This window comes from Crocodylus siamensis, chromosome 2 (assembly GCF_052110815.1).
Source record: "Crocodylus siamensis isolate JL-2025a chromosome 2, ASM5211081v1, whole genome shotgun sequence".
NCBI lineage: Eukaryota > Metazoa > Chordata > Crocodylia > Crocodylidae > Crocodylus > Crocodylus siamensis.
Window position 1 is genome coordinate 182,295,391 of NC_143396.1, and position 15,110 is coordinate 182,310,500.

General features: G+C 41.3%; 1 protein-coding gene across 5 annotated transcripts in view; it reads left to right on the plus strand.

Moving 5' to 3' along the window:
* Window positions 1-9,216, plus strand: part of KCNQ1 (potassium voltage-gated channel subfamily Q member 1) — a 613,215-nt gene extending 603,999 nt beyond the window's left edge. For all 5 annotated transcript variants that reach the window (XM_090032512.1, XM_090032508.1, XM_090032510.1 and 2 more), the window contains one exon: window positions 6,965-9,216. In XM_090032512.1, the coding sequence (XP_089888638.1) occupies window positions 6,965-7,165 (201 nt within the window). In that variant the 3' untranslated portion in view covers window positions 7,166-9,216. The remainder of the gene's footprint in view (window positions 1-6,964) is intronic.
* Window positions 9,217-15,110: the final 5,894 nt, after the last annotated feature.

Below are 15,110 nucleotides of genomic sequence, written 5' to 3' on the forward strand. Positions count from 1 at the left end.
CACAATATGGTTTGAGATGTAGCAGAATAAAAACCAGTCAGATCATTTTCAGTAAGAAGACGTGAGGAGCAGGAGAGAGACCTTTCCCCCAGTCTTCACTAAGATCCTTACACAAGTAGTTCTTTTCAATTCAAGAATTGTTCTCCTAAGTACTACTTGCTAGTTATGTTAGGGTTGTGTAGGGTTGTGCAGAATTAGGCTATTAGTCTTTGTAAACTACGGGACATTTGATCAGATCTACATACTTATTTAGCCATCTGCATTCTGTTCCTTCTCCTTGTCTCTCCATATTTTAACTCTTATAGTCTTATTCTAAGTACTAATGCAATTACTAGATTTTGTTGATGAGCACTATGCCATTACTCTCTATGCTAAGCTTTTGGGTTGGATAATTGCAAGTTACTAGTTGTATTAAGTAACATAGGATGGGAAGGAACCTCTTGCCTCATAGGTACCATAGTGTTTTGCACATAGGTGCTGACTTTAATTTTTGCCTAAGATGATGGACATGTGGAAAGCCCTCTTCTCAAGGGGGGCCAGGGCCCTTGGGCCCCCACATACTCAGCACCTCTCGTTTTGCATACAACACACACTTCTCCCTCTCCCCTCCTCCCCCAAAAACAGCTGCTGTAAATTGGGGCACATATTATAAGTGAGGAAATAAGTAACACTAGTTTCTGCCACTTAAGCTTCTTCTCTCACTAAAGTGAAAATAACTCTGCAGGGGATCCACAGGAAGTAGGCCACTGAGAAGGTTCAGCTCCTTAGCTGCTGCTACTTGGTTACTACAAGGCAAAATCTTTCTTCAGTCTGGCTTTCAACAACAAGATACTATATTTACTCAAATACAAGATGAGGTTTTTTTCCCTGAATCAGTATGGGAGGGAAAGCCCCTCATCTTACATTTGCATACAAAGAAATCAAGAGGGCTGCGTGATCCGCCAGATTTATTTTCCCTGCTGTAGCAATGGGATGGGAACAAATTCAAGGCAAACCTCCAATAACTAGATTACCTGGAAAAGTATAACAAATAGTATATTTTATTCAAGGTAATTTTATATTCAAGTAAATGTGGTCTGTATCTTATTCTGGAGTGTGGTGTATAAGACAAAATATCATACTTTGAATAACAGAATAAGAATTACCCTAAATATACAAAATAAAGCAGCTAGTATTATAAATACTTGAAGCGATTCAGAATTCAGAGCACAGGGGCAGAAGCAACATACTGTCTCAATCTTGGAGCAGCCAGGCATAATTTAGATAGCCATTGTGGTTCTTCTTATTCGAGCATGCTCTTATGGGCCGCCGGACTGTCCTGAATCTCTGTAGCATGTATTAGTGTTCCCGCAGCCATACAGACTCCTGCTGCCCTCACTCTCTTTTTTCCAGTATATTTTCTACACTAGAGCTTGTAGCTGGGTCATCAGCAGGTGACCTTACAGCTGCCTTAAAAAGGGCTACATGAAGGAGAACCATCCTCCAACCACAGTAGAGGCTTTAAGTTACTCTGGCTATTTAATCTGGTGTAAAGGGGCTGGAGCAGGAATGAGGACTTCTTTCTAGAATCCTATCCATTTAGTTGTTTTAATTCATTTTTTTATTAATTCTACTGTAGGTTTGTTATGGATATTTAAAATTACAGAATATTTAAACAGCTAATTGTATAAAGACCATAGAATCTTTTCTTTGCTTTTCCCTCACAAGGACAAGTTTTGTCCTATTTGCCAGCATCTCCTGGAATGCCTCTGATGCCTTTATACATTTTGGCATGTCATTTTATGTCTAACTATGGAGAACAGTTTCTTCTGCAAACATGTCATATAGTGTATAGCAGTAATCGCATCTCAGCATGGCTTTTTCAGAAAAAGAGTAAATTTATTCTGTAAGATTTTCTCAGGGTGGGTGATTCCAAATATGCTCTCTGAACTTTCAGTCTTTGAGCCAAACTGGTTTGTTATTGTTTCAGTTTAAAGGGGCTTCAGCAACATGTATATTGGTTTCTCTGATCTAGATCTTCAGCTGGGTGTAAATCTGGTTAACTTCAAGTCTGTCTCTGATTTGAATTGTGAGCACAATTATTTTTTAAGGGGGACACACAATTATTTTTTAAAGGGGGGCATTTGTTTTTGTGAGTAGGAAATATTGCTTTCATACAATACCTGTATCCGATTGTATAGAATAACTCTGTAGCAGAAGGGTTCAAACCCAACTTGCTACTGTCAGCACCTCTCCAAAATGCACACGTGTGTTCACACATGCATGCACACGCACACACACAGACAGACTGGGCGCATCTACATGAGAAGCTAAATGCACTGGAGACTAATTCTGCTGTGCATTAGCATGGCAGGCAAAAATTGTGCTTATGCACAGTAGAATTAGTCTATTAGTTTGTTATTTCAGGTACTAAACCTAATGTGCTGTAATTACAGTGCAATAATGAACATGTAGATGCACCCATTGAATTGCATTTAAGTATCTGATGACGTCTGTCTGGTATTCATATTCTTTTTCTATGAAACCTAAATCTGCCAGAAAGCTCGCTCTTTAATTTTTCATTCCAAAGGCAAAATCAAATTGAGTTAGTTTTCTATATTATTAGAATACTTTGCTGCTGTAAGTGAAAGGATCAGAGTTGTCCAAAAAGGTTATAGCAACATCAGCAGATTTTCTGTTTGCTTTACTCTTAATACAATCTGGCATCATGGTTAATTTCTAATGAAATAAATGTGTTTGAAAGCATGAATCATGAGTAAATGATACATTTCTATACAAGATGCATTCAATGCATTTAAATCCAGTTTAATAAATATGGTACTGTTATTAATGCTGAGCTGTAAAAAAAATTTTAACTGGCATAGTTGTCTTTGATGTAAGCAAATAATAGTATTTTGCAGGGATAAAGCAGGCATTAATATTTGATTGCAAACAAAAAGATTATGGGGTACCAGCATGCAGAGCCTTTCACCATTCACATGTTCCAGTATATCAGTGATGACCATTGCCTTTTAATGGCTGTTCATTCTCTTTTGTGAAATGTACCATTGGTCCCAGCTCAGCATCAGATGAGCAGGATTTGACACTGGAGGACGCCCAGAACAGGGCAAAGGCCCGCCAGTGAAGTGATGTAGTGGAAACCTACACTTTCTCTTCCCTTGCAATATCTGAAGAAGGCTGTTGACTTGGCCCTTTTTTGGTCTAAACCTAAAGCCAGTGAAATCACTGAAAGTTTACAACTTCATATAATTACCATTTGCTTCTGGGCTATGGAGCAAGCCCCATATAAGCTCTAAGTTCATTTAGGATTGATTTATTTATAAACAGATAAACACAACAGATTAAAAGTTAATAACTAAAACCAACAAGCTCTGTTTTATTGTACAAACACAGCCACATGGTTCTGCAGGCTCACAAAGATAAGCAGGAGCACGGAAGAAAGCCTTGACTTTTTATCTCAGGTGGCTCAACTCAACAATAATTAGCTGCTGCATCTGCTTTTGTGGGCCGCCTACACGGCACAGCTGCAGAAGCTAACCCAGGTCCCTTAGAGAAAATTAGAAAATTATCTCTAGGAATTCATTCCCCTGTAAGAATACTCAAGTCTCACTTATTCTTTAGTAAGTGCACAGCTGTTGAAGGACTACCCAGATCTCAGTCCAATCCACTGTCATTTTCAATTGCTCACCATTGCAAAGGCTCCAAGATATACATGTTTCTGTACATGTTTGGTCAGTGTTTCCTCTGGCAATCCCTGTTTGAAGTAACAGTAATTAAAAAATAGACTATAATTCTCCTAGAAAAGCAATAGAATAAATACTTAGGTAAAAGGACTGCTCTTATTCTAGGACTGCTCTCCTTGCCTCTGAAGGCTGCTATAAGACTGTAGCTTTTGATTCTGACTCTTTCAGAGGTTACCCAATTTGGCCAGCTTGGTGATCTCAAACAAGTACCATCCAGGAAACATCACTAGCTTCAACTTTTAGTTCTTGCTGTCGTGTCTTGAAGCATTATCATTTGACCATCCACAATGGGGATCTCTCATACAACATGCACCTTTCCCTGGGGGTGGTGAGACTGTATTTAAGAGAATGAAGTAAAGGCCATTTTCCATTTCTCCTTTTGAGAAGTCTTGCACTATATGTTGTTAAACTTGCTCATTTTAAGAATCTCATCTTTCAACAGCCATTTCCATCCAGCCTTACTAGTGTTTCATGGACTATCTAGGATGCTTTGTCTCATGTTTTCAAAAACAGCTGCAAAGTATAAATCTCTGGCACCTCATATTTTTAAATTTCCTATTTCTGCTTCCCAGCAGTTATATAGAGCATTTGACAGGACTAGCATTTTTCTGTATAGTGGAAAATGATTTTAGTCCGTCTTGAAATCCTCCAGATTTGTTGATGTTCTATTCAGCCTTAATGTCTCTTACTGATACTTGGATGATAGCCAGACATATATAAATTGCTCCTTCTTGCACTCTAACTGCTTTCTATACCTTTGTTTCACTGCTTTCTAGCTGATACCCAAGGCAGTGATACATATTTCTGTCAGGATTCTTCATCGTACTTTTTTTCTTTGTAAAGCTGGCATGTCTGCTCATATATAACCTCTCTTTCTTAGCATCTTCAAGTCTATCATCACTAAAGCTAAAAGTCTTAGGGTGAAAATGTAGCTTGCTCTTTACACTTATTGAAGGAAGTGAGAGCTTGGAAAAGAAGCTCTGGACTCCTTAAACAGCTCCTGCTGCTTAAAGTACTGAAGGAGAACAATCTCAAAAGGGGCACCAATCCAATTTCCATGTCTGTGGACAGGCAGGGTCAGACACAGGCATGGGTGAACCGGGTGGCTGCCCAGACAGAAAGGGGGCCCCAAAATGGTGAAAATAATGATGATTATTATCATAATCTTTGGCAAAGGGGAGCCCAATACTAAAAGTTTGCCACCGGGAGTCTAGGTATAGAGCTGTGGGCAGGGAATAAACTAGCTTTAAATCTGCCCCTACCCTTTACCCTTACCCCCAGTGCCTCAGTCAGTAGTGCTTAGCCAAAACAGAGATTTAGTATCCTATGCCAACAGTGGGTGCAAATTACTTCTTCAGAAAGAAACTGGACACGGAGAATCTGACTGAGGATTTCAGTCCTGGTTTTCTCCTGGGTAGCAGATATATTCTAGGTTTGTGGCAAATCCATTATTTAGCCTTTCCTAATGAAGAATTCTGATTTCTCACAATATTTTCTCCTTAAAATAGAAAAAAAATTGAAGATGAAGTTCAAAGAGATTAATTTAGGGACCTACTGTCCAAGAAATAGGTGAGGTTTGGGGCAGGAATGAGGGGGTATCAATTAAGGAGCAAGTGACTTCCCACTAACTGTAAAGCCAACTTGGCCCTCCCACAGCTTGGAACAGTTGCTGAGCTGCTTTAAATGACATCACTGACAAAATAACTTGCTGTGTTTACTCAAATCCAAGATGAGGTTCTTTTCCTTGTTCAACACGGGGGGACAGAAACCTCTTCCTACATCTGAGTATGGCCCAGGCCAGGTGACTGCTACAGCTCCAGTTTTGGCCCTGGCTCTGACCCCAACCTGGGGAGTCTGCATGGTGCAGGGTGGGTGGAGTGGGAGGGAGATCGTGTGTTCTAGGTGTGGGAAGCACAAAGGAGACCACATAGTGTATAGCCCAGAGAGAGCATGGGAGAGCTGGTGCAGCTCTGGCTTGGGCTTTGGTCCTAACCCAGGACTGGGCCAGAAGCTGTCTCCACCACTGCTGCTTGGCTAGGGCCAGAACCACCATATTCTCAGTGCCCTGGGCTGGAGCTAGAGCCAAGACCACCAAATTGGGTAAAGAGTAGCTGGAGAAGGGAGTGTGGAAGTCAACAGGGGATGACAAGCAAGTAGCTGGTGCGGCAGACATCAGCAAGTAGTGGTGGGGCAGGTGGATGGAGGAAGGAGTAAGGGATCAGACCACTTTCCTCTCTGCTACTGATTTCTGCACTGCTTGCCCCCCTGCTGCTGCTTTTCCCACCACAAAGGTGTCAGGAGGACAAACCTAAGATGATCCTACAATAATTAGAAGCTATATGATAAATATGTTTAAAACTTAAAATTTTCCATGTATAGTAGTATTTAATTACTGGGGCATCATCTTAAATTCAAAGTCATCTTGGATTTAGGTAAATATGGTAGATGGAGGTTGTACCATTGGAGGACTGGGGTAGCAGAGCCAAATTCTGTTGTGCCCCACTGTTATTCCCATGAGCTTCCTATGTTTGTTGTAAACAGGCAGTAGTCATGGGATCCAGCTGCTACATACCTGTGCCAGAAGGGATTTCACCTCTGACTAGTTAATCTTCCATTTTACCTTTATTGACATGAGCAGCATGAAGAGGCATGATGAAGCAGTGGAGCCCAAACAACACATTAGAAGCATTGTTCCCAAGCAGTGTATTACATGATTACAAGTAGAGCAGGAATCTGCTGTTGCATGTTGAAGTGATTAGCAAACATTGTCATTTCAGAAGTTTAAACTGCTTTAAAGAGACAAAAAAAAAGACTACTTTTGATTATGCTTTTCCACACCAAGTTCTGCTTTCCAGTTACCACTCTATTCTGATGTGTGGGTCTCTTTCAGAACCTGATCCTTCTTGCATTTACACTGGTGTAACCACACCAACATCAAAGCACATTCCAAGCTAGAATATTAACAAGACTTGCTCAAACCAACACTTGCGTGTTCTCCAGCATAATGAATGGATTCAGTATCTTGGTTTCTGCAGTCATTTTCTAAGATTGTGCCTTCAGAGCTTTGAATGTGCCGTGTGTACAGGAGGGGTCTGTGCCAGCTCTAACTATGCAAATGCTATTTTTAATTTCTCGTTCTTACGTTGTGTCTTATTATTCCTTTCTCTTATGTTGTCTCTTATTATTCCAACATTACATGAAGTTTCCCTTTGTTTTTGTAGATAACACAAATGGACCAGAAGCTGAACCTCATCACAGATATGCTGCAGCATCTAGTTTCCAGTCAGCAGGGAGGCCAAGGCAGCAACAGATCATCTCAAAGAAGCAATGCTGTTAATCCAGATATCTTCCTCCCTAACAACACTCTCCCAACCTATGAACAACTGACAGTACCAAGAAGAGTCCAAGATGATGTATCATGATATAGTTTTTCCCCTCACCCTGCCTCCTTTTCCCTTTTAAGTGGAACTGAAGGTTGTGAATCTGGAAGGTATTAAGCTCAGCAGCCATATGAAAGTACACATGACTACTGTACCGAGCTAACACACCTTAAAGCCTCTGTGCTGTGTTGTTTTAACATAGTACATTCTTAAGTTCCATTTTTATGTTGTTCAAGAACAACAGAGTATGATTTATTGTTGCTCAGAAAGACCAAAACTACATATAACACAGGCAGAATGGCAAGGAATTTGTGTTTCCTTTTCAGAAAAGAAATAATAATACTTGAACTTAGTAATATGTACATTCTGTTTATGAATCTGCTGATAGCAATAGAGTTTGCTAGTTAGATTTTTCAAGATAGGGTAATTTATGTTGGGTTTCTTGTATAAACATATCGCTAACGTTCTAGAGAATGACAAACCACACACTGAATGATTTTCCTTTTTTCTGTTTCCATTTTAGGTTGTTACATAAACATTTATCTGATATTGACTAGATTTTTTTTTTTAATCTGTTTTTCTTCAGGGAAGAACTAATGCTTAATCTGGGACAATATTATTTATAGAGGGAAGTGCTGTAGATTTCTTTTTGAGAAATGAATTTTTGTTAGGGACGAAAAATACTGAAGGAATTATTTTGCTTTCTAGAAAATAGCTGCCAAAGAATTATCTGAATGTGCTTGTCCAGAAAGTCTTTTAGAAAAGAAAGTTCACTGCTTTTATATTTTTCTAGATCTATTTTGTCCAGCTTTTTTTTCTTTAATCTTTAACAAAATGCATGCAAAAAGTCTAATGAAACTGGATCTTGTTGGTCAAATCACTGTACCTGCCAGTTTTTGATCTTTCACAGTTCTCATAGGAAGAGAGATACCAACTTAGGACATCTTTTAAGTCTGTATGGGGACTTAACATTAAGCATGGACTTAAGTGCTTTCCTGAACCAGGGTCTGAAGACTCTTAGCTCATTGCCCAGTATCATAAAGGCTCTAGTCCTTATGTAAGGGACCAAGGGCCTGAGCTAAACCCATTGAAGTTAAAGATTTCCATTGATTTGCATGGCCTTTGGCTCAAGCCCCAGATCCTGCTCACTGTTCACGGGTACCCCTTCCTCAAGCCAGAGGGCCACATTCTGCTGTCATTTACGCCATTGTAAATCTCAAGTAACTTCACAGAAGTTAACAGTTACACTATATTTCTGTTTGTAATAATAAGCAGAATTTGGCCTCACATGACTACTCTCGCATACAAAAGTGAGCAGGATTTGGATTTAGAAGAAATAAGCTGCAATGCATCCCTGTGTAAAAAGGCAGAAGCACAAGGCCTGTGCACAATTTGCACCCTACTTGAGGATTTCAGTGGGAGTGGTGCAATTTGCTCTCTCCACACCAGCAAGGCATTTTATCCTGAATGTAAATGAAAGGGAGTGATTGAATACTGGAGGTTGCCAAACAAATTCTTAGCCCAAATTACTAACCAGGTTAACTGCTGTTGAAGGAAGCCGGTGATGAGGGGAGTTCACTGACTTTGTTTCACTGCTTTAGTGACGTATGCAAATAGCCAAGATCTGAATTTTTAGTTGGAAAGGAATTGGACTTCAGAAATAATGCTACAAAATTGATACCCTCTATCCACATAATATTACATAGCAGCTCATTTCACCACACTAACATATAACAGTAATCAGAAAAACTGGTGTGCGTCAAACTGAGCTCACAGGGAATCTTTTCAGATTGTTGCTTATATTTACAGGTTTTGTTTGAAACATTTCACATATCTCAGTTGGACTTCAGAGAAAATCATACTGTATCTATTTTACAGACTGTGGTAAAATGATTCAATTTTGCTGCTGTATAGTAGTTAAATGTTAAGGGTGTCAAAATTTACAGATGTAAACAGGGATTATTTCTGGGCATTATGTTTCATAGAAATCAAAAATAATTCTGATGACTTTTAATCTGTTTTTAATGAGATTCACTTTGTAATTTCAGGTTAATAATCTGCCTGTTAATTTCCTAATAAAATATAGGATAGGAGTGCTATGTCTCTGTTTTCTTCTAACACCCACAGACTTGGTGAACAGCAGACAGATCTTCATTGACCTTTATTCTGGGCCCATCACCCTTCAGTATAAATACATAAATAAAAATGATTTTGCTACATACTTTCCTGCTGCCCACACCTTTGCCAGAGAGTTGAAAAACAGGATTTAACTGGTTAGGAAGACCTAAGCTAAAAAAAATGTCTTGTAGCTCTTCCTAAAATCAGCTAGGCTCATGCTTATGCTTATTTCCAGAAGCATTGTGCTGCTACCAAGAATCCTGCTGTTGGAACCTAATCTTTCCAAGACCACGTCTTCATTTTCTTACTGGCAGTTAAACCACAATAAACAATAAAATTGCACATTTTATGTCAAAGGAACCAAAAGCAGTTCACATGACACAGAAATTGCATGAAATTGTCCTCATCCATTTCAGAAACCACCACCATCACCAGAATCCTCAGAAACTCTGTTCAGAAGGGATCTATCTGCAAATATCCTCTCTGTTTACTACATGTATGACTCTTAAACCAGATCTGGATCCAATTATTCCTTTCAAACACATGGTACCAGTTCCTAAGTCTTCTGGGCCTTCTCTGATTTGTCTGCTTCATTCTGAGGTCTTAAACATGCTTCCAGGAAAGAAAAGGATGCATGCCCTCAGGTAACCACCAATATTTAGAGCTCGAGGCATTCCTGAAAGATATGCCAGAAGAAAAACTAACGTGTCTAATTTTCTTTAATACCATCTCTGTATCAAACCATTTCAAGTTTGTTATGCTACCAGAGACCTGTATAAAAGGGCTTACAACCAGATCTAATAATGGATTAAAGTGCCTGGAATCCAGAACCTTGTGTCTGTGCCTTAGCTTCTCCGAATCAGCATTGAATCTTCAGATTCAGCCAAATTGAATCGGGGACAGTGATCTGCCTCAACGAATTGAATCACTGTCCCCGATTCGGGCCAAATCCAAATCAAATAGGGCCCATTTCGCACACCCCTACTACTGAATGGATAGGGGCCTATGTTGGAATGCTGGACATTGGGTCTTTATTCATCTCTAAGCTATTAATTTACTTTATAACCATAGGGCAAGTCTCTTTGCACACTGCTGCTTCCTACCCCTTCCCCATTGTTTTGTCTATTTAAATGACAAATGCTTTGGAGCAAGAAACTGTCTTCTTCTATGTGATTGTTCAGTTCCTAGGGTTGTGGAACTCTGATTTGGGGGCCTTTAGGACACTAATCCAAATGATTGATAAGGCAAAAGGTATTTTATGGCCTCTATTATTGTGAGATTTGGAAGTTGTGGAGTTTGAAATGTTTGCAGACAGTGATAATTATATGATGCTGATTTTCACTTCCCTTTGGCATAGAATCATACAGAAGAACAGAAGTCTAGACATCACTCATTTTTACCTTAAACTTCTCCCATATTATAAAGGAAGGTCTGTTTCAACGAATGTAATGGACAAATACAGTGCTCAAATGCTATCTGAAACAGAAATAAGTTGGTGTATTCACAGATTAAACAGCAATTTTCAGCAAGTTAACACCTACTGTTAGCAGACACCTGTACATTGGTTTATCATCGGTTCGGAGGATGGTGAAGGCATTCCAAATCCAATTTTTTTTCCATGAGGATAGAAAACTTTGGGCAAGAAATGAATTGCTTCTTGAGAAATAAAAAGTAAAGATTATTTTCATATGTCTGAAGGAACAAAACTGAAATAAGGTTTAAATTATTTTTTATAACAAACTGCTGAGGAGTGGATTAATACTACATCATTTTTCTTACTGGGGTGGCAAAGAGATTTTGGGCCTGATGACTCTCTCATTTCTGCCTCCAGTACTACAGAGATTTACACAGATGCTCATGCATAACATTAAGTATATGGGTAAATCTTCACAGTCTCAAAATCTATGTCAATGAGACTCTTTTAACAGTTGGATCTCATCCTAAATGACTTCCCCAAGACCACAGAGGGATTGTGAACTCATGAGTTTCTGGCTCTTCTTCCAGTTTTCAAACCAATAGGTTGCACCACCCTTTTAGATCATCAGCATTCTCAAGCCATGGCAGTTAGAGGCAGGAAGATGTCTTTTTGATCATGTGTAACACTGTTAATATTGCACCGGTCTGGACACAGCAAAATCTGGCAGTACAAAAGGGAGGCATAGTTAAAACTGCTTAAAATTTCATACACAATTAGGTAGTTTTCCTCCAAATGTGAAAGGGGCTAGTATGTGCTATGTGCTTGTGTACCTGCCTCAGAAGCATGTAGTGGAAGATGCTGGACTTAATGGGCCCCCATTTTGATTCAGCATGGGAATTCTTAGGTCCCTTTGAACAACAGCTAGCCAAAAGCTAACATGAGAGCAATGGGAGCTCTAGAAGCAAAATGGCTGTGCTAGCAAAAGAGAAAATGGAGACCCTGAATAGGCATGTTGTTGGATTTGTCCATGCACATTATTCCAATACAGTACATTGTCCACTGAAAAGAGGCCTATGTTATGAGTGATGGATTGTTGCCAGAGAAGAACTGGCCCAAAAGAAACACCATTGTCCAAGGCAGGCAGAAAGCTCACATAACTCCCACGCCGACTGGCAACTAGAGCCTAGAAGGGAAAAGCTTACCAGCTTGACATGAAGCATTATGCTCTTTGCCTGGGGATTCTGAGCCTAGGAAGAACTGATACTTAGAGCTTGTCCTGAAATCATCTCAGGGAGCTCCATTTTCTTCAGCGCTAGCCTTGCTCTGGCAAACTGCCCAGGGATTTAGAATCAGTTAATCCAGCCTTGGCTCTCCATGGCAGGCACCCATGGAACAAAGAAAATAAAGCTTCCACAACTCTGTCAAGTTTCTGGTAAATCACTCAGCCAGGTGCAGAAGTGAGATCTGCCGTCTATAGCAGGCTTTGCTTGGAACAATCTTGTAGGAGAGACTAGAGTCTTTACTAATTTCCTTGCCATCATTTACCATATTCATAAATGTAACAAAGGCTCTTACACGGACAATTTCAGCTAGTTTTTAAAGCAAATGGTGCTGAAATATTTTGTTGCAGTTTTCTATTTCTAATAGTTCATCAGGCCAATATGTGGCAAGTTGAAAAGCTTCTGCTAGTCAGCAGGGCTTTTGTATACTAAATTCCTGGTTTAGCTTCCAAAAACAGAAATGTTAACAGCTATCTTTGGGTTTTGTCCTAAGTAAACATTCTCTCTTTCTCACTCACTCTCACTCTCTGTCTCCCTCCTGGGCATTGCTACTTGCCATTTCTGTTAATTATAATGCAGAAATTCATATTATGAAACATTCTCTTCCGACCCATTTCAGTATAGTAATTTAGTGGGACACAAATCAGCTTGTGTGTATATGTGTGTTTTGTTTTGTTTTGCTTTGCTTTTGTTTGCTTTGTTTTTGCACTTAAGAGGGAAATTAGATGTTGATCGGCCTGTGAATGGGATTACAAAAGAAGCTGCTGAAAAAAAGGACAATTTTCAGTCATGATTTCTGTTAAGTGTATACCAATAATTAAGTTGTAAAAAGTTTACAAATTAGTAATAGGTGTTAAAAGTGTGAGGAGGATATGTTAGCAATGGCTGTGAACGCATGAATAGAAAGTGATATGGGTATGTATGAACCAGGATTATAAACAAACTGGAGGCTTCTTTCATAAGGTATTGATCAGACATGAACTAGGACATTTATTAATCATTTTAACCTAATCTCCACTTGTAAACCTTATTCTGCATATCCATTTTTGCTCTGATTTGATCAGGACAAGTTATGTTAAGTTTAAATTGCAATATTCTGTCTAATTTAGATTTCTCTAGGTAGTACACTATACAGAAGGAAATGTGCAACTTATGTCAGGTACAATATTTGGTTAGGTGGATGAGGTTCTATGTGACTGAACACAGCAGTTGTACATAGAACTATTACACACATAAAACAAAGTTTGCTTGGAAACCAAATAACCAAAGATTCCTTCCCTGCAAAATGGAACTAGGAATTGATCTAAGTTACATGGTTTTCTGTAAACAGTGTAGTTTACACCAGTAGCAAACACAGCACACATTCACCCTTTGGTGGGGGGTACAAATCTTAGACTGGGTTATGCCATTTTTAAACCAGTCTGAACTTCTGTGTGCTGAACTTCTGTTCTGTTATGGGTATAGACTAGTTTCCGGTCACTTATACCAGTAAATATGTAATGCCAGTACCTGACCTATATGACACACAAGGAGCGCGTCCACATGAGCATGCACGTGCCTCTTGCCCCTCCTCATACCCCTTTGAGGTGGGGCAACAGGCACATGCAGGAACAAAAAAATGCTCCCCGCACTGTAAACTTGCAGCACAGGGAAAAAATTAGACCCCTGGATATCCAGGGGTCTAAAAAAAATCAATGTTTAAAAAAACGGGGCAGGGCATGGACCCTGACCGTGCCCTGAGGCAACTAGAGGCCAGAGCGTCTCTGTGGTTGGCCCTCACCCTGCTGCTGAAACATGCAGCCAGCCAGGCCACATGTTTCAGCACCAGGGCTCTGGTGCTGGTGAGTAAGGGGTCGGGGGAGCTGGGGGAGGGAGCCATGGGGGGGAACCCTGATGATCCTGCCCACTCCCCCAGCTCTCCTGGCCTCCGAGGCCCCTGACCACTGCTGTGCCCGGCCCCGACCCCTGCCCTGGCTGGCCCTGACCCCTGCCAGCTCCCCCAAGACCCTTGTCTCCTGCTGGGGCTGGCCCCTCCCCCCGCCAGGCCCCCCCGAGGCCCCCGACCCCTGCCCTGGCTGGCCCCAAGTGCCCACATCCCTGCCCCCCCACTCCATTGGGGCCTCCCCCGCACAATGCGGGGCAGGTTGACAGCCCCAGCGGCCCTGCTGCCCCCCTACTGCCCTGTGCTGCCTTGGGGAGCTCTGCCAGGAGGCCCTGGAGTGCCCTCACCCCTGCTTCTAAGATAAGCAGAAGCTTTTTTTCCCCCCTTTGTTTTTCTGGGTTTTTTTAAAGTAATGGTGCCTGGGGTTGTGGGGGTAGCTGTGGGGGCCTGAGGGTGCAAGTTGGGGTGGTGTGGCTGCATGGGGAAGCCATTGGGGGGCCTGGGGGAGCAGGGGTGGGGCTGGGTGGGGTAGCCATTGGGAGGGGCTGTAACAACTGGTGGGGGATGGGTCCAGGTGGGGCAGCAATTGGGGGGCTGGGGTGGAGCATGTGGACCTTGCAAGGGGGGTGGTAGCCCCTGTGGGGGCCATTTGGCCCCCATTGGGGGCCCATACCCCTTGTTTGGGGGTTGACTCCCCTGTTGTGGGGCATACCCCTTGTGTGGGGGCTGAATCCCCTGTTGGGAGCCCGTACACCTTGTGTGGGGGTTGAACCCTCTGTTGGGGGGGTTGTACCCCTTGTGAGAAGGCCAAACCCTGTGTTCAGTCAGGGGGCAAACCCCTTGTGTGGGAGTCATCACCCTGTGGGAGTGCAGCAAAACATGTATTCATGATTTAATGAAACATGTATTTAGAATTCACTTTATTATTATGATAAGACACTTACTTTAACACTGCAAGATATATCAATAAAATATTGTCTAACTGATCACTGTCTGTCTTGGTCTCTGTCTTTATAGTGGTCTTTTGTTTTACTTGTGGAGAAACATGGATTTGGGGGTATTTTACAGAGTGACTTTGGCATTTTTTTTCATCAGGGTTTTTCCAGTTTTCCAATAAGGAACACCAGAATTCCTGCTAGGGAGGCCAGTGGCAGGACCCTTCTTGTTCAGAGCTGGCATCTTGGACCCAGATGGCTGTGACTGACCTCTTGGCCAAATGGGACCAGGAGGACATGCTTTGACAGTTCAAAGCAGGCCACCACACCCAGAACATCTTTCAGGTGATACCTG